This window comes from Pteropus alecto, unplaced genomic scaffold (assembly GCF_000325575.1).
Source record: "Pteropus alecto unplaced genomic scaffold, ASM32557v1 scaffold56, whole genome shotgun sequence".
Lineage (NCBI taxonomy): Eukaryota > Metazoa > Chordata > Mammalia > Chiroptera > Pteropodidae > Pteropus > Pteropus alecto.
The window spans coordinates 1,502,655-1,522,858 of record NW_006438871.1 but is presented as its reverse complement, the minus strand read 5'-3'; the positions used below and the strand labels follow the sequence as shown (position 1 = coordinate 1,522,858).

Here is a 20,204-nt window from a genome sequence, read left to right as displayed (position 1 = left end):
GCTGCGCGACACGCACAGACAGGCCCGCGGGAAAGCTGGCCGGAAGGACGTGACGGCCGAGACCTGCGGGGACAGCACAGCGGGAGGGGAACTTAAGGCTCCGAGAAAGGAGAAATACACAGCGCCTGTGTCCCACCAGGGCACCCGGAGTTGGCCCGGGCCTTCGAGGGGACGAGCTCGTGGCGGGCAGCCCGCCCACTGCAGCAGTCACTGTGGAGTCAGCCCCACGGGCCGAGGATGCTGTCGGTGCCCGAGCTGCACGGGTGGGCGTCTGTTGGTTGCTCCTCCAATTCCAACACGTCGTCTGAGGTCTGCGCCTGTCACGACTGTGAATTCCAAGTGTGCCTGTCCCGTGCTTCAGTGATTTTTAAACTAAGCTTTGGGGTCCAGAAGATAAAAAAGAGGTGGAAGAAACTGCAATCTGACAAGGCACCGATGGGTAGCAAGACGTTGCAAAAAGAAGTGGGCTGAAATTACATGGATTTTACTCCCTTCCTAGTAGGCAAAAAGGGTGAAAGGTTCAGAGGACCACATAACAGTGGCTAAAGTGACAAGTCTCGACAGGCCTTCAAACTTGAATGACTCCAAGGAAAAGTCTAAAGGGTTCTTTCTCACCAGGTGAGGTGACAAGCATAGGCATAGAAAACAAATAAACCTGAAGAAACTGTTTTTGGACTGACTGGCTTCAATACAGAGCTCACCTGCAAACGCAGAAAACCACGAGGGGGGCGGGACCCTCCTGCCACGTCTGCCATGTGTGCCTGTGGCCGACGGACGGGGCCCCGGCGGCGGCTGTTACCGCCGGGGAAAGGGAAGAGGCACCAAATTTAAGGCCGCTAACTAGGTTTAAAGACAGGAGAAAGACAGCTTTTTCATACAGGTTTGCTTTTATTTCCACGTTCAGCCTGTTGAGAGAACCTGCCACAGCCTGAATGGCGGGGGGCCACACGCTGCAGTGCCCCCCAGCACACCAGGACACAAGCGGTGCACTGCTCCTGTGCAGGTGTCCAGGACACAACCGACACCGGCCCACACGCACAGGACAGTGAGAGCCCTGGAGGGGGAGGCTCGGCTGTGGACGGTGCACCTCAGAAGTGCCAGCAGCAGGAGGAAGGGGACCTGCTGCGGCACGCGTCAGTCTGAGTGACAAATACTGGTGGTGAGAGAGTAAAAAACGCAAACGAGGAGAGACTTAAAGCAGTGCCTTAAAACCGCCCTGCTGTAGTCACCAGGGGCTGAAAGGCACGACTATGTGTGGAGACGGGGACTTCCAGCTGCAGCCAGTCCAGAGCGAGAAAGGCCCAGGGACTGTGTCAAGTTCAGGAACCGCGCAGGCTGTCTGCAAAGGACGACCCTGGCTCCAGCACAAGGTGGCGCTGCAACAAGGGAACAAGCATTTGCTCTTTGTCCTGCACCTGTCAAGTGCTCCACGTCAGGAGTGGTCACTGACATCATCCTCCAGCTGAGAGGAGGCAAGCGTGAGCCCCACAATCTTAAGAAGCGGAAGCCAGCAGAAGGCCCGCTTCAGTGTGACACCTACGATGTGAACAGCAGCTGTCCCAGGAAACAACCTCGACGGTGGAGCATCAGGCCCAAAGACAGCCACAGTCACTTGCCCCGGCCCGGGGACAGCACTGACTGGACATCCACCACACACGAGGTCTGACTCCTCGCCCACACGCACCAGCCCCGAGGTGCAGAACCTCTGGATCCTTCCTCCATCCCTGTGGCACCTGACCGGCTTCTGAAGGTTCTTGGCTCAGACCAACCAGGGACTGACCAGAACTGGGCACCACAGTGGGCGGTGCTCCTGCCCTGCTGCCAGACCCGCAAGGCCTTCTCCGCAAGGACTCTGGGACAGGGTCAGGGGCCGGCCTCCCTCCTCCCCAGGGCCTGGCACGTGTGCCCAGCATCGGCCCTGGCTCTGCTCTCACCCAAGCGCAAACGCTGTGCCTGTGCCTGGAGCACTTTCTGACAAAAGGCTCAGCCCTGACATCCGGTGTGCATCGAGCTGGTCACAACCCACACGCAAGGGCTTTACAACCTTGAGAGCATGGCGCTGGGTTTCGCCCTCACCTTAAACAACGCGCTCCCTAACTGCAGGCTCTGGACAGAATGCCAGCCATCCTGCAGGAGAGATCTTACCCTGGCGGTCTCAGATCACTCCTGACTCCCAAGAGGAATGATGTCTTCAGTGACAAAAAACTCGATGGTCTCTTCCTCCCAGTCGTCCACGTTGCTGTCCAGCTCATCGGTGTCCACACCTAAGAGGACAGGGAGAGGCCACAGTGGACTTGACCTTGGACCACACACGTGCCACACCCGCCCAGAGGCCAGAGTGGACACAGCACAGACTTTGGCAAGGATCAGCCTTGACTGCAGGCGGTGGGGAGCGCGACTAACAATTTAAGAGCCGTCTCCCAATGCTAGCTGCTGACTGAGAAATCAGGCAGGATTAAGACAGATGTAGGAGACAAATTTTAAGAAACACGTGCTTTAAAAAAACCTATCTCCGGCTCATAGCTACCTCCTCGCAGTTCTAGACGTTCGTTTTTCTGCTCCATGTAGAGTTCCTGGGCCATTTTCCGGTACTTTCGGAAATCTTCCATCATGGTTCGTCGTCTCTCCACCAGTTCCTGCACATGGCGGGCGGGGTGGGGAGGGTCAAAGAGCTGACACTTAACACACCATCACGGTTTTGCCTGACCAACGTGAAAACATGTCAACAGGAGCCAACTTCACCAGATGACGCAGGGCGATTTAAAGGGAAGCTCAGGACAGGAACGGTAGGGTGTGCTGGTCCCCATTCTCCTCCCTAACCACCCCACCCTGCAATTTCTGTGTCTGAAGCTAGCCAGGGGGTTCCAGGGGCCCAGCAGCAAAGCTGCCCCCACCGGTCTGTGCACGTGCAGTAGCACAGTGAGCGTCTTCGATGGAGAAGCCACCCTCCCCAGTGGACACCACCTCCTAGCCTGACACTGGCCCTCCTCTGCCATGAAAGGACAGAGACCATTTTCCTCAGCTGGAGGAACAAGGCTGACCTTGGAGGCTTTGGACTGGCTCAAACGATCCTTCTGTTCAAAGATCTTGGAGTATTTCTTCAGATCTTTTTTAATTTGCTGAAACAAAAACAAGTCAGTCAGGGTTTAAACGTTCAAAGCAAAAACCGAAGACACAATCTTCTAAGTGGCTAACGTGGAACGACATCCGCAGTGACCCCTAAGACACGGCCCCCAGGGACACCCAGCGTAACGTCTGCTCTGCAGTCGCCTTTCTTGGATCCCCACGCTCTCAGTTCAGCCCAATGCCATCAGCGCAGCTCTGCACAAGCCTGCCGGTTCGTGCAAACGTCCTACAACGAACGGTACCGACGTGACGTGCACGAGAAAGCTGAAAATCCAAGTTGACTGTCTCTAAACTATTCCTTTCCAACTGTTTCTTAGTGTTCCTGCACCTCTTCAAAGGGTCCCCACAAGTGTCACGTTTCTATTCCTCACTCATAACCACCCTAACAGTAACAACAAAAGCTTTTTCTTTCGGTTCCACGTTGCTCTCACGTCCCCTTAATCTGATGGGAACACCAGACCTTTATCTGATCCTGGCTCAGGAGTGTTGGGGGCCGAGGTCTCCACAGCAGCTGGCAAAAGCGGTCTTTATTATTCTTCTGCAGAAGGCGTCCTTGGAAAGTCCACAGCCAGTAAGCGTTGTCCACCTGGCAGAGAGCAGAGGCCAAATGGAACCGCCATCCCACTGAGCCACACTGGGACGCACGGGGACCCCATAATCTGTACTGGCTGCAGAACCAACAAAACCCACCATTCCCTTCCACAAATGTCTGCGGGCCAAGAATAGGCCCAATAACGCCGTCGGTATTTGGGAGACACTGGTGAACAAAACTGAGACCCTGCCCTCCCCGAGCTTACGCTGGACAAGCAGGACAACAAACCCCGTGCGCAGTCACAGTGCAGCACGCACGGTGCTCTTCCCAGGGCGAGGAGTCGCCACAAGCCTGGCACCACCCGGTTTCATGTGGTGCAAGGGTACACGGGTCCCCGTACCTTATGGCTCCACCAGGACACAGAGGTGACCACGTATCGCCCCGTCGGGTCCCACTCCACATCGGAGGCCATGTAGTGTTCTGCGATGTTCATGACTGTGCAGTCTGAGGTGTCCACAAACGCCAAAGCGCCGTTCATGCTGGGGAGATGGACAGCAGTCAGTCCTTGCCATGAGTGTGGCTCCCTCTGCTGTCCTCCTGGCGTCCCTGCTCCTCCCAGAAACTCCAGAGCAGTCCCTGCCTGCCACCCCGGTAAGGCGGAAACAATGGAAGGAACGGTCTCCCGAGGAATCTGAGACACAAGAAGTGCCTCGGCTAGCACTGTGTCTGCTGCCACTATTTTTACAGGAAAGTCTACCTGAGGCCGAGCCTCAAAAAACACAGTAACATCTGCAACCGAGTAAGGGAAGTGAGCGGCTAGCAGGTGCTCTGACACGCGGGGGCCGCCGCGGGCTCTGCACGCGTCCCACGCGTTCTACTGGAACAGCGACTATGCAGAGAGCAGGAAGGACCAGGGTTCTGTTCTTGTCGTGCTGACCACAGCGGTGGGGACAGGCTCGTGACCAATTAAGTGTTCCTCCCACGAGAAGACATGGACTTTCCACTAGGGTGGCTGGACTGCAGGGAGAACCCCCACTGCCCCACGAAGGAATCAGAGCATGCAGACACGTCTTCCGGGGCACACAACCAACGCATCTGCGAGTGACTGCTGCAGCCTGCCGGGTCTGGGCCCGAGCCCGGGGAGCACGCCTGAGACACTGCCTGACAGTGATCGGCAACACTGACTGAGGTGGGGTGACCCGATCACGCAAGGACACTCAGGCTCCGGGGTGACCACTGAGAAGTGTGTGAGACACGGCCCTAGAGTCGGGGTCCCCGCACTGGCCCGAGCACTGCTCTGTGAGCAGATGGCAGACACCTACCTCCTCAGACCCGCCAACACTACGAACTGTCCTTGGGGACTCCAGAAGATGGTATTGGCCTGCTGCTTGTCAAACATTTCTGAAAGGAAAGAAAAAAGTCTTTCAGAGTCTTCGTAAAGACTCCAGGGCCAGCGTGCATCTAAGACCAAAGGGCCGGTGGGGGGTTCACTCTGTCCCCGTGGGTGAGCCCACCAGGTGGGCTTTTAGCTACAACTCTGCACACACCTGCGCAAACCATCAGGAGACCCGCCGTTTCGGAACACCCTCAGTTGCGAGCGACACAGAGAAGACGGGCATGGAGCGTTCTGAACTGCGATGCTATTTTTAATGATGTTTTATGTGTGAAACAATTTACCTCAAGAGGGAACTGGACAAAGGAGCTCCGTTTACAGTAGACGCTATCACAGGGGCTCCAGGAAGGCGAGGGATCTGGTCCCCACCAAATCTCCAGAAGAGGCGCGCACAACCCCAAAGAGCCTAAAATCTCTTCTTCCTGTCCTCACACGTCATTTTAAGCTGCGTGCCTGCAAATAGTTTTTAGATCCATCACCCCTCTAAGTGCCCTAACTGCCCACTTCCTGCAAGGACCTGGCAGGGCCAGCAGAGCTGCGAGTTCCAACTCAGTCTTGACCTGGGGTCTCTTCACCAGGGCAGGCAGTCGGCTGCCTGGGGCACCTTTACCTCGGCCTGAAGTTGACTCAAAACAGTAAGCGTGGAGTGGGGAGAGGGGTGGGAGAGTCAAGCCAGACCCGTGTGACGGGGCAGGACTGGGAAACCAAAAACAAAGGAAAAATAGAAAAGCAGATGCCTTCCACAGCAGAGCACGCGACCATCCCAACGCTGACACCGAACCTTCGAGGAAAGGTGCACGACACAGGTGCTCACAGGGCAGAGGCACCCGCCCTGTTCTGCAGCGAGGACGACAGACGTCCTCTCGCAGTCAGCAGGTGCCCTCGTTTCCTCTTACGACCAAGAGAAATGTGATGTAATCAATTTTGTGAGACAGATAGCTGATTCTACCACAAATACTGCTAGGCTTCAGGAAGTGAAAACTAAATTCTTCATAAAATTATCGCAGGAGGAGCTGTCCCCAGGGCACATGAATGAACCTGTCTTCACGGTGAGGAAGCCCCCTAAATGGCATCCTGGGGAGCATGGCCTGAGCACAACACGCCCCTCTAAAGCAGGGGCCAGAAGTCTCTACTACCTCAGTCACGGCACAAAAACAAACACTATGAAGCGACAAGCGATACTTCGAAACCAGTGCTGACTGAGGACCTACTGTGTGCTCAGCACTATGGACACAAAGGGTGAGAGCTCCGTCTGGGTGAGGACAAGTCAGCAGCCATGATTCCAGCCCGATGCTGCCGGTGCTGCCAGGGAAGGACAGCATGGCTGGGGGCAGAGTGCGGGTGGGGACCAGGGCATGCAGGTGGAGAAGTGGCATGTGACCCCCCCACACACACACACAGAGACAACAGCTTCGCCCACTCGAAGAGCAGCTGACGTGCAAGGGAGCTCGCCGCACCCGAGTCTCCGCGCACATGACGCGTCCCCGTCAGCACCCGCGTGTGAACCACAGGGACCCACAGTGGACCCGCCTGGCTGCGGGTTCGGGCCTGTACTCACTGGGGCGGTGACACTCTCCCGTCCCTGCAAGACAGGCAAGGCTACTTACTGATGAGCTCGATCTTCCCGTTGCTCTTCACGTGGTAGAAGGAAACCGAAATCCGAGGAGCCTCCCCGTGCAGCACCGCGAACTTGCTGCCATTGGGCTCCCAGGCAAAGGCTATGATGGTTTCTGTTACCGAAAAGAGGGTGAGACCCCTTTGGGCACTGAAGGAAACATTCCCGATCGGTTACGTTTCCCCAAACTCTTAAATCCATCGAAAAGGCCCCAGAGAGGCATGGGAACGAGGAGCGCGCCGCACTGAGTCTCACAAGCAGCACACTTTTAAGTCCTGTGAGATGCCTTGGGTGACAGTGTCCTGGCCAAGCGGGAACGCTGCCTTTCCCCACAGCCTGTCCGCAGTGCGGCCGTGTGGAGCCTGGCGCCAGTACAGCCCGGACACCTCCTGTCCCACACTCCCAGGGTACTTAGCAGAAGCCCACAGCCTACGAAGGCTGCTGTGTCTCGTATCCAGGCAGGGGCCGGGTTTCACTCCGTTTCCTGCCTGTCCTTCCCCTTCCCTTTCTCCTTCCCTCTCCAGCAAAACAGAAAACAAAACCGAAGCGAGAAATCAACCAAAGACACAGGCTCTTTCCCACCTGAAGACAAACACGTAACTTAAACAGTTGTCACGAGCTCAAAAACGCTGTGAAACCACCTGTGCGACACGAGCAGCTCTGCGGCCACCCGTGGCCGCGTACGGCACGAAGACCCGCCCCCCGCACCGTCCTGCGCGCAAACAGCTGGAAGCCTTGGGCTCACCCGCTCCCCGAGAGGTCAGTGTACGGGGGGTGGGCAGCTTCCCCTGGCAACTGAAAAGAGGCTGAACTTGGAAAGGACAGAAACCCTAAACTTATAAACATATGTCCTGTAACTCAGAGACACACGGCCGTTCATGAGCTGGAGCTCAGAGTCTTGGCCCTTTTGTCCAGGCAGGGAATTCACGCCCCAATTTTAAAGGCCGAGTGTAAAACAGCACAGAAGGCCCTTCAGCTACAAAACAACTGCGATGAGACTTGCCTTTCATTTCCACCACATCCACAGGTACCTGTTTTTCCCTCATTCGGAAAATTTCAAAATTCGTGACAACACCCTGTCGATAAAAGAAAAAATAAAGGGTGATTACTGTGGAAACAAAGTATAAGACTTACAGGACAACTTGAGAATTTAATGGAAGATTACACATCTGATAAAGACACGAATACCTAAAGTGATTAACACTACAGCCATCATGATGAAACAAGAACTTGCTAATGCTGATGGGAGTGCGCACGGGGCAGTCTCTGCGGAGAGCAGCGAGAGGCACACACATACTCAGGCCCAGGTTCCACTTCGAAGAACTGCCCTAAGGTCACAGTCACACACACAGTTCAAGGGTCCACACTACAGCTTGTCTGCAAAGCTTCTGTAGCACCTTATAGGTCCAGCACCAGAGACTGATTCAATACTGCTAAACAGTGGCTATCCTGCAGCCTCGCTTCAAGACACGCTCGTGTGAAAACCAGGGTGTGCCACCATCCGGAACAGCCACGAAGTGGAGACAGCCCACGCATCTATCAAGGGATGACTGGGCCAACATGGTGTGGCCCAGCCACACGGTGCTAAAAAGCAAAGAGGTACTGGCACACGCCACCACCTGGATGAGCCTTAAAGATGTGCTCAGAGAAGGAAGCCAGACACAGAGGCCACACGCACAGCACGAGCCCATTCACACGAAATGTGCAGAACAGGGGAATCCAGACAGAAAGCAGAAAGTGGATCGGTGGGTATCAGGAGCTAGCGGGATAGGGAGGTGTGGAAGTGGGGGTGTCTGCTCGTGTTGTGGAGTTTCTTTCTGAGGTAATTCAAGTGTTCTGGGATTAAGATAGTGGTGACTGTGTTGCATGACTGTGTAAGAGTGAATAGTATAGTGTGTAAATTATATCTCAACAAAAAGTGTTTAAACAAAAGAGGAAAACTTCCACTACAAGAGAAAATCAAGCAACTTTCTGGATAAATATTAAATGATGCAAACGAGAAAAACCGGGTGCAGAGCTGTGTCAAACACGCTACTCTTTGTGTTTAATTAAAGAGAAAATGACACATTCATTCTACTCCACAGAAAGGAGAGTGGGTGCCTGAAAAGATTTCACTATAAAGTTGACCCCTGAACGTGGAGGTCGGGGTGTCAAACCCCCATGCAAAGATCCACATGTAACTTGTGACTCCCCCAAAACAGAACTGCGTCATCCCTCAGCATCCACAGGGGCTGGTTCCAGGCCCCCTCCCCGCCCACTAAAATCCACCATGCTCGAGTCCCTCACACACAAGTGTGGACCAGCTGGCCCTCTACAGATGCCCAACACTGCTTCTCGGTCGAGTCGGCAGGTGTGAGACCCGGGGACACAGAGGGCCAGCTGTACATGAATTGAAAAAATCCACATAAGTGGACCACGCAGTCCAAACCTGTGTTGTTCAAGGGTCAACTGTATCCCCGTTACCTCTGAACTATGCAAATGTACTGCCCACTCCCTTTCACGGAAAAATATCACACTCCTCAGCTAGACTGTAACAAGAGCTCTGGCTAGGACGTGCCAACTACTTTTGATATCAGGTGGGTCTGAAAATAATCTACAAAATTCAAACCAAAAATCTATTAACATCGTCCAAACATAACACAGGCTAGTTTGCAGCCACACGGAAAGAACATTCTGCTCACTGGCATCCACTTACCTGGGTACCTTTCGGAGTCCTATCTACTTTAACACACAAGTAATCGCCATTTTTTTGCCAATGTAGTTTGCAATCCACAACATTAAATAGATTCCTAACTCTGATCTCTTGTCTGGTGGGAAGTTGCATCAGGGTGACCCTGGCTGGGATATCTTTGTCCTCAGGCACCCAAAAGGCTATTATGTTCCCACCTGGAGACCAAGAAAAGTCTCTGCAGAACAAAGAAAATACAATGTTATCAGAGGAGCTGCCAAGGTGAAAGCATGCGAAGAGCTCACATGCTGCACGAACTCGCACTGGCACAGCCGCCACCAGGAACGCGGCTAATGCCCAGCTGGGGACTTAAGGAAGGCGCTGTTCTAGGGACTTCATGCAGCTCCCTTCCTTCCCCTGACAACGCTGGGCACTGTTAAACTCGCCCTTCCTAGGAGGACAGAGACACACTAATAACGCTACCCACTATCACACAGTAGATTCATCATGATCCAAACCCCGACTCTTTACCACCATTTCCTGCTAATGGGGAAAACTCCACATCGACAAGCGTTAGAGGCTTCGGGAGAATAGGGCATTGCCTGGTGCCATGTAAACTAACCCGGAGGACAGGCAGAGTAACGAACAATCATGAGTTCACAGCCGTGAAAAGTATCTTTACTTCTGCATTTACTGAGAGCCAATTCCTGGTTTAATTATAAACCTTAATTTTGCCCAAGAATGTAAAAATAAAAGGAATAAGAAACGTGACTGTCCTTGTACTGTTGGTCCTTCACTATTGAGACATCGACCAACCCCAGAGACTAGAGAAATAAACGAAGGGCAATTCACTGAAGGTCACCCAAACCCCACCACACAGATAACCAGAGTAACACAGAAGACCTGTCACTAAGTGGAGTCCCCCTTCATGAAAGGCTGCAGCCCAGAGCTCTGGCTCCCAGGGACAAGCAAGCAGCCCAGTGGAACAGGCACCAGAACGACAGGCAGTGCTCCGTCCGGGCGTGAGAGCCTATGCTGGCGGTGGTGGACAGGGGCAGCCTGCGGTGCTGGTGGTGGCAGACAGGTGCAGTCTGGGGTGCCGGCAGGGGCAGAGAGGGGCAGCCTAGGGGTGCTTACTCACTTTATGCCGGAGATCTTCAAGCTCCTCTTGTCCAAGAGGCCCATAGACTGCCGGGGAAAAGAAGGTTACGATCGAGTCAAGCCACACTGTGTCTCACAATACAACTTTTTACGCAAAGGCAGTGCGAGGTTCTGACGTGAGCTTGCCGAGGGAGCGGCGTGAGCAGAGTGAAATGGAGCGTTTCCAAGCCACGCCCCCCACCCCTCGCCTCGTCCCTGCAGCACAGAAGCGGGCTGGCAGATGCAAAACCAGAACCCAGGCCAGCACTAGCATCGCCTGCGTCCCACATAGATGCTCCGCCTCCCCGACTAGCACGGGAGGGGGAGCACTGCAGCCGGGGGCTACTGGGCCAACATGCAGCTCATGTGCCAGAGAACTGACTCACTCACAGGAGTTTCGTAGATGCTGAGGGTATCGAGTGTCATTCTGGCAAAGAATTTACCATCATGGCTCCACCTAAGAGGAAAAAGAAAGGTGCCAGGCTGCCAACGAGAACACACGGAGGCCAGCGTGGCCGCCATGAGTCTACAGAGAAGTGCCAGGCTGTGCCCACGAGAAAGCAGAGGCCAGTGCGGCCACCAAGGGCTGACTACTTACTTGAAAATAGGCCAGTGGGCCGAGCTTTCACAGTGAAAGCCTCTCTTCTTCTGCCCAGTAAGGATGTCCCAGATGATGATGGCCTGAGGGTCGTCCTGAGTGTCCATCAGGGGGCTGAAAGTCACCAGGTATCTGTAACAGAGAGGACTCGTGTTCCAATCTCCTCTCACCAAAGCTCACATCAGTGTGGACGCAGCAGGTACTGGCACCTTGCTGCAGTGGGGAACGGCCAAAGTGAGCAGCTGAGGCTCAAGCAACCAGCACCCCTACCCCAGACTCCCCTAACATCTGCTCTCGTGTCAGGTGACCCACCCAGAACATGGGGCAGAACCACATCCAGGGCACAAAGCACTGTCATTCCTGACACCAAGGTGCTCCAAGGGTCACCTCGAAATGCTTCTCCACTGAAATCAGGACAAGGAAAGCCCCGAAAGATTCCATAGAAAGTCTGCCGCGTGCTCTAGCGGGAGGACTGGCATGGTTACCATGCTGTCTTCACTGACGCTTCAGATAACAGACGGGCACGTGCGGTTCCGAAGCACGGACAGCCTGACGGGGGGACTTCGGTGCCCAGGCATCTCCCAGCAGTCACCCACCTGAGTGCTGGCTGGTCAACACCATGGCACCTTGTCACTTGGCTCACACAAAGTGTGACTACACCAGCTGCTCTCTCAAGGGGGTGCGAGCAGGGAAGGCAGCCACACACACGCATGCAGAAGGGCAGGAGTCAGCCCCTGCTGGCTCCACAGCGGCACCTCCAATGACTATCCCTCTCCCAGGAAGGGTGACACCTGACTCAACAAAATAATAACACTCTCTTCAGTCGCCCTTCCCACAGTTATCAAATCCCCTGCACCCTACACCCCGGCAAAGAATACAAGACAAAACTACCCCGGAACCACAAAACCTGTTTATGCATTTAACGACAAAACAGACTTTCCACAGTGTAACCTGTATGACCAAAGCACGCACGCGCGAACTCCTTCGTTCACTCAACATTCCCAAATAAGGTCCTTTGCAGAGCACCAGGGACGTGATGAGGAAGAGAAGATCCAGCCTCTGTCCTTCAGTGGATGGATATACGCAGATAAATTATGACTGAAGGTGGTTAAGTCTAGCACATAAATGTCTGAGAATGCAGGTGGCATTAACCGCCTGAGGACTGACAAGGATCCCAGGAGACGAAGAGTGGCAGGAAGCTTCTTAGTCCTGCGTGTCATCCTGGCTCAGAGACCAGGCTCTCGATGCAGACCCACTAACAGACGCCGCTGGAAGACGTGGCAACTACTTTGCACCGGAAATGTGCAAAGCGGCTGTAAATTGATGAGTATCCCAAGAACACATTACACGAAAGCTGCTTTACCAAAATTACAAAATACTCATCAGATAGAACTTATGGCTTAGAGAAAATATAAGGATGAAAAGAATAAATTAAACAATGCCTCAAAAAAGTAATCAGTCGAATCCAGCAATTAAGACAGTTCACAGGTCACTTGGTCCTGTCTTCTTAAGTCAGTATCAAAACAAAGGGCAGGACGCACTGCTCCAGATGAAAGAGACCTGTGACACAAGGACTAAACACCCTGCGTGCCTCTGACTGGGCCAGGGGTGGGACAAGCTCACTGTGAGTAAGAGCCATTTGGGGACCCGGGGAAAAGCTGAGTACTGTTCAGCATCAGATACTAGGAACAGCTAGCAGGTGTCGTTAGTGTGGTACGTGACGTCTGTACTCTGCAGCGATGCACGCTTGTGCGGAGACTCTACCGTTTACCTCAAACTACGCAAAACATTTGTGAAGCAATTACAGCAAAAAAAGACATCATTAAATCTAAGTCACTAGTACAAGAATGTCACTATAGTTAGTTTTCCGTGTGTTAGTGAGTGTTCATGCTAAACAGTTCACAGGCCCAAGCAGGTGCAGTAGGACCACCTATCAGGAGCCCCACAACGAGCACAGGCTGCATAGCGAGACGCTGAACTGAAGTACAGGCGGCATCCACAGAGGGACACGTGGTGACACTGACTGTGTGAGCAACACAGGGAAGCTTCAGACGAGCCCTGAGCAGGGGCGCCGAGAGCGGGTGAGAGGGCGCCCCGGGCTGGGAGCCGTGCGCCTTCAAGCTGCTCGTGTCCCACCCCACACAGGGCTGTGCTGCACGGACCACCTCACACAAGAAAGTCACTCGTAAGAACATCCTCTGCAAAAAAACATCATCTTGGACTAGATCTTGAACCAAAAAAAAAAACTTTTACAAAGGACATTATTAGATCAAGTGAAAAATTAGAATATTAAATTAACGCCAAACTTCCTGAAGTTTATAACTGCACTCAGGTCATGTAAGAGAATTTCCTATTCTTTGGAAATGCACAATTGGGGTAAAGGGACATGATATTTCAACGTACTTTCAAATGGCTCACAAAAAAATTACGTCCATATGTTTAGAGAAAAAACAGTAAAGCAAATGCAAATGTGAACTGGTAACCCACTGAAGAGCTCACGGGGTTCACTGTACTCCTGTAATTTCTCTGAATTTGAAATCATTGTAAAATTAAAAGGCGTCGAGGTTATCTGTAGATGTTGGCAAGAGGTGAGAGGAACAGAGTCCACCTGCATTTCTGAGGGCTTACCTTTCACAAGGTGAGAAGTCAATGAGCTGAACCCCCTGGTGGCTGAATCTCTGAATCTGTTTGAATTTCTCTCCCCCCCAGAGCGCGATGCCTCGCTGATGAAAGGTCGCCAAGTAGGTGCCCTTAGGAGACCACCGCACGTATGTCTCTGTCCACCGCTGTGGAGAAAGCCAGTGCCAACATGAACGCAAGCAGCAGCCAAGCACAAAGACCCCTCCCTTACATCAGGGACTGGCTCCTCAGACTAGTAACTGAAACCATGAGAAGCCTGTTCATGTCTCCTGACTTACTTCAAAGCTGGAAGAAGGCTAACAGAAGCTGTTCTCAGAGATGGACTCTCAAGAAACATGTCACCTGACCTTGTGCCCTAGTCCTGTTAAGAAAATACAGAGCAAGTCCCTACCTGGCGGAAAATACCCACCGCTCTCTCCTCAATCGAGACAGGGTCCTTCACGTCGTTCCAGAATATGGAAGTGCGGTCTCCACTCTCGAAGATCACACTGTACTGATCTCTGCACTCTGCCTCCTCCAGCCAGTAACGTAAATTCCCCTGGAAAAAGAACCATAGGCAAAGGGCAAGATACACTTCATTCACTTGAACCAAAGTAAACTCATCTAATTAACTGCTCTTAGAGGTGTGACAAATTCGGCCAGTATTTCTAACTCCCAAAGAATTCCCCACCTCAAGCCAAGAGGCTAGCCAGCATTCTTTCAACTACTTAGATAACAGAGTGTACAAAACGTACCAAGTCTTTGAAAGGCTGTTTCTCTGGAATATCCCATTCATCACTGATTGTCATGTACCTGGGAAGAGAAATCACTGTTCAGGAACACCCATTAACGACTAGAACAAGGGTGAGTGGTCCCTACGTGGATGGTCGCAGCCACAGGCAGTGCGCTCAGTCCTCACATAGTACTGGCTAAGTGACGTGAACAGGGGGTAGGTGCTGAATGCATCTCACCTTCGAGAACCTGCTGTCTTGCACCCCTGCCTGCCCGCCCCCCAGGGTAGGGAAAAAAGATGTGTTTTTATTGGTAACAACAGGTGAGGGGACGCTGGTGGTGAGGGGGGTGCTACTGGCCAGAGTGTGAAGGGCCGGGGCGGGGGGGCGGGGGGGACATGGTCCTGCAGCAGTCTAACTGGAGGATGAACTGCCTCGAAGCCGCAAAAACCTAGGCCGTTCAGCAAGGTGAATGTCCAGGTTCTCAGGGCCTGAGTCTGAACTCACTTGTCAAAGTCGGTGAAGAGATTGACTCTGAACGTGTGTTGCTTGTCAAGCTTGTAGCCGTCGGCATTTTTCACAGCATCCAAAGCATGGGCAGGAGATGCATACTCCAGGAAAATGTACCTGAGGCGAGAAAGGCTCTAGGATCAGGCAGGTCACGCTCAGTACACACCAGCCCCTCCACACGAGTCACAGCACTGCACGCTGGGACCCGTACTCTTGCCACGTCCGAGGCAGTGAAATAGCTGACGGTCGTTCCCTCAACGTGAACAAAGTCATAACAGAAGACCCAAGTCTCTAACTCCATAATCGTAAGTTACAGAAAAGCTCATTAATCAAAATGTCCATATTCTGACTGCGGTAATGGTTTCAAGGATGTATATATGTCAAAATTTATGAAACAGTACACTTTTAAACTATGCGAGTGTACTGTATATCAATTACCTCGATAAGGCTGTTAAAAGTCTAAAAACGTGGACATTGTGTAATGTGTCTTACAGGTAAAGTTACGAAGGCTCTCAAAGGGTGTTTCATCATAGGAAAAACACAAAACGAGGTTACCCTTCCACTTAGTTCCAAAACAGAAAATGTCAGGAGCATTACCTGTATTTGATCATTTTTTTATGAATTAAAACCATTCCAAGTAGTTTCCAAAATCTGAATTAAAACAAACTTTATCACTTTCTCGTTCCTGTCCTAGAAAAGATGATTTTGCTGTGCTCTCAAAGGCTGACATTCACACAAAACTGCAGTGCAGACAGTCTGACAAGACTGTGGAACAGGCAGAACAGTTCAGTGCTGCTGGGCCGACCGGCAACCGCCTTGGTCATGAGTCAATGTTGCCCAGTGGCCCTGAAGGTGACTTCATGACCCCTGCAGTTCCACTCCCAGGTATGCAGCAAGGGAGTTCTCACGCTTGCTCGGAAAGGGGTGAGTGCAAGACTGTAACTGCGAAACACTAAATTTCAGTTGACGGGAAACAGATGAGCTGCCGCGATACAATAGCACGGCATTTAAAACGAAGAAACCAGCATTACATTTATCAACACAGAAGACATAAAAAGCTGAATTTTAAAAGCAAACTATAAGACATACCTTATGCTACCGCTTTTAAAAGATGCACTGTTTTAGGTAACATTAGAAAAAATGTCGTTAATTAAGCAATGACACAGTGCTGTCACCTACAGTGTCAGTATCTCCATTTCGGAGATGTTAGAATGTATGTGTGGCGGTGGGGAACAGGGAAGCACATCTTAGAATCAATAAAATACCACATGCAAAATTCTCCTGAAATTCTACTAGCTTCCAGATCTATTGGTCCCTTTACCCAACGTGTATCTTACATCAATCGCTGTTCTGATGGCAGATTTAAATATCAACCTCTGATGTCTTAAGGTTTTAGCACCCAGCTTACAATAACCTAATTTGAGAACCACACGTCAGTGTCCTTCCCCCTGTGACTAGCCCAGGACCAAATCGCTGCTCTGCAGAGCTTCTGCTGAGGCACGCACTGCTGTCACAGGGAACTCCTGCAACACATGGTGATCGAGGGGTGTCTGATACCAAGAAAAATACAAATAACGCTCATCATGGAGAACGCAACTCACCCCTTTGTCTTTCCATCCTCCTCTGGATAAAAATCATTTGTGATTTTCCCAAATTTAGAAAAGATCTTATGGATGACATTTTTGAGTTTTTCCAGACGGTCTGGTCCCACCTGAGGAACATTGTCAACCACGATCACCGAATCAATTCCATCTGCTTCCTGTGGCCGATCTTTGAGTATGTCTCCCAATAATTCTGTGTGAGCGAAAGAGATTTATCAGATGACTCTTTTTGACCAAGCAACACATTAATACATTAGCTTAGCACATTAAACAAATTTCTATGAAGCAAAAAAATGAATATTCTAAATGCTTTTGTTATGAACAAAAGAAGTCATGGCACTGGCTTGCTTCAAATATTAAACTTGAAAGAATTAGGAAGACTTTAATTCTTTAAACTCCCTTTGACAGTGAAGACAGGTCAACTAATTTCTGGCAATAATGAAAGATTTTTAAATAAATTTTTAAAAAGACTTTTAATAATGCTGAATGCAATCAAAGAGGAAGGCCTTTCACCAGGAATCAAAGAAAGCCCAGAGTGGGCCACAGACTGCCTGTGGGAAGCCTTCCCTGACTCACCTCAATGCAAACCCACCACCAAGCACTTTCTTCCCAACCACTTTAAAACTAAACTGCTTGTTCCCCAGTATTCTTTATGTTTGAAGACTACATGAGTCTGAAATCAGCATTTAAACAAGGGCTGGAGAATATACAAGCTCAAGAGAGCATGCACCGAAACAATGCCTCTGACAACCAGCAGTGTCTCTGATTCTATGAACATCTCACGGGTTGTTGGGGGACACATCAGCCACGTAGAGACGTTATATCTGTAAACCCTTAGGACAGTGCTTGGAACACAGTAAGCAATATGTGGTAACTATTACTTTCATAAATATACTCAAAAACAAGATGCCTTATGTTCATGTTTTTAAAGTTAGGATCACAGAACCCAATCTTAGTACTCAAACTTTTTAAATTTGCTTCATTTCCATAAAATGGTCACCTAGAATAAGAGAGAAGAAAAGATAGGTGTAAAACGGACTAGAAAAGCTGAGAAATCACAAGGCATGCTGGTTAGGAGCGAGGACAGACACTTTCTAGAGCTGCCATCACAGCACTCATGAGACTGCACCAGTCTGTCATCCAGCATGAGAGCATAGATTATCTTAAACTATAGCTGGCGAACACCGGCTTGTTACTCACACGTCTGTCTAGGTGTTCCCGAACCCGACTGTCAAGAATTTCAACACGCTAAATAGCACACAAAATATTCTTTGCTGCATTTCATTCTCAAAAGTTAAGATGAATGCTCTCTGCTTTTGTGTTTAAAATATTCCATACTAAGAAGTTGAGAAAATCTTTCAAAAGGAATCCTTTAATTGCAAGAAGCATGCCCTTGAAATCGCCATAAACGATTTCTCATTAATTTCAATCCTTTGTGAATGATATTGAAAATGTTACCTGAAAAACAGAACTGCCACTTAAATTTCAAAGAAGCTAAAACTGAGACCAAGCAGAGAGAAAAAAGGGAGGCAGGTTAGTCACAGCAATGGAGATATCATCCCTAGAGAGATGCCCGCGTCCTTGGTACGTCTCAAGCTCACTCACCACACAATTAAGTGGCCTGTTAAGCCTGATCTAAAGTTACAGGGTTTACAATAAAGAAGTTTAGCTTTTATATAAACTGTGGACTCCTTCCCACGATGTTAAAGTTTTTTATAGGAATAAGAATTTTTTATAAGAACCTGCCTACACACAGTAAGAGAACGAATATAGTAATTACACATGAAGAAACACATTCCCTTCGTCAGTACCAGCCTACACATCTGATCACTCTCAGCTCAGCTCACGGATTCCAAATCTGGCTCCAGGAGAAACAGAAAGAAGCAATTCTCAAAACTAAATAGCAAAAGTAAACATAAGTAATATTGAACGAGCCCCAAAAGAAGACATTGAGAGTTAAAACTTTTATCATATTTGGCCAAACACCAAAAGCAACTGAAAAATTAAAGTAAAAGGCAGGCTGTAATTAAGATGCACTGTGCAACAAGGCCAGTATCTCCGAGAGAGAGGAGGCAAGACGGATGCCAGTGAGGGGCTCTTTAAGACTCTGTCCACTTTCAAAAGAAACGGTACCTTTACTTTCTGCTCCCTACAGGATGTTCTTCTCAGGAAACACAAAACAGACTTGAGCCGCTGACCACAACCAAGTGGCCTCAAGAAAACTGAAGGCCTGCTAGGTTTTAGTTCCTTCGGACCAGGGGCCTCACAGGTTACTCTGGCAAAACGTAAAGATCACATGGGCTCTGAAGGCCTGCCCAGCTGTCACCTATCCTGGCTCATGTTAGCATCCTCTGTCACACACCGCAATGTGGAAATAATTAACATTAAAAACTTGTGTGAATTAGGTGTGCTCAAACAATGCTTTAAAAAAAGGCAATTGCAGAGTAAATACTGAAGAGCTCAAAACGGACTTTAAAATCAAAGCTTTGACATCTATTTTTGTTACATTTGTTTCAAATGTAACAAAAATAGATGTGGTAAAAACGGGGGTCCGGGCATGAGGGGTCCCAGCAACACTGTCTGCCTAGGAATTCCCGGAAACCTACCTGGTGGTTAGGGACATATTTCTTTTTCAACTCTTCACTAGCGCATGGAGACTTTCCTGCTAAAATGTCTTCTATCTTATGACATAAAGTATAAGACACATCATAACAATAACAGGAAACCCTTTCAAATCATGTTTAAAAGTTCACAACTCCATGTTGGTTTTGTAAACTTTTTCAATTGACTTGAATTTCTTTATGGTTCTGAGTCAACCTCAGTGTGATCCAAGCATCCAAAAAAATTCTATTTTAACATGGTAACATCTTATTTTCTTGTATCACAACCTACTTCAGTGGTGTTTCCTTTACTTTCCCCATTTTACTACAACTAAGTCCAGACAGAGAAGAATTCAGTGATGTTCTTCAAGCTTGTGGCGTTAATATGGCCACAGCCAAAACACAGGTAAACGACACAACACCAGCTATCAACCAAAGGCACTTTAGAAGACCGGGTCTCAGGCGGGAAGCAGAAATAATGTCTGTAACTCTAATCACGGCAGATAAAGGAGGAGTGTGGGGGCGGCGGGGGGGGAGGCAAAGCAAGCTGTAACCAACAATGCTTAAACCCAGAAAACTATCTGCCCACGGAGGCCGGTGGCCCGCCTCCTCAGCTCACAAAGGGACCAAACAGGACCGGGCTGAGCGCGCCCGGCTCTGCCACAGCCTGCTCCGAGGGTCGGCATCAGACCTCTGACAAGCGTGGCTGGTCCCTCTGGCCACCAGAGACCGCGCGGCACGTGCAGTGTCAGGCTCTGCTGGACCCTCAGTGCCCCAGCGCTGCACACACGGCCCCAGCTGCGTGCACGCCGTCCGCCCTCGACCACTCTCCAAGACCGAGCGGCTGCCTCCAGGTTGTCTCCACACTGCCCCCGTTTATAGAGAGACGGAGGAGGTCCAGGCTCTCAGAAAACCTTCCCCACGTGCGGCACAGCAGGTGGCGGATCGGGACCCCACCCCGCGCTGACTCCCGGGCTGACGGCGGCCCCGCCCGCAGCGGGTTCCTGCCGCCTCACCTTCTTCGCTCACGTCGTCCACGAAATCCTCGGGGTCGCTGAAGGAGGGCTCGTC

At 50.8% G+C, this 20,204-nt stretch overlaps 1 protein-coding gene across 1 annotated transcript; it reads right to left on the bottom strand.

The window, feature by feature from the left end:
- Positions 1–868: 868 nt before the first annotated feature.
- EIF3B (eukaryotic translation initiation factor 3 subunit B) lies at positions 869–20,198 on the bottom strand. Its single transcript, XM_025049563.1, has 19 exons — positions 20,150–20,198; positions 16,534–16,726; positions 14,930–15,049; positions 14,447–14,504; positions 14,122–14,250; positions 13,701–13,858; positions 11,073–11,204; positions 10,865–10,931; positions 10,476–10,522; positions 9,362–9,572; positions 7,670–7,742; positions 6,659–6,781; positions 4,981–5,059; positions 4,059–4,197; positions 3,587–3,712; positions 3,042–3,119; positions 2,528–2,636; positions 2,146–2,264; positions 869–1,376 (listed from the first exon to the last, which is right to left on the bottom strand). Exons 4-18 carry the CDS (start codon positions 14,498–14,500, stop codon positions 2,161–2,163), a joined length of 1,629 nt encoding a protein of 542 aa, XP_024905331.1. The 5' UTR covers positions 14,501–14,504; positions 14,930–15,049; positions 16,534–16,726; positions 20,150–20,198; the 3' UTR covers positions 869–1,376; positions 2,146–2,160.
- Positions 20,199–20,204: the final 6 nt, after the last annotated feature.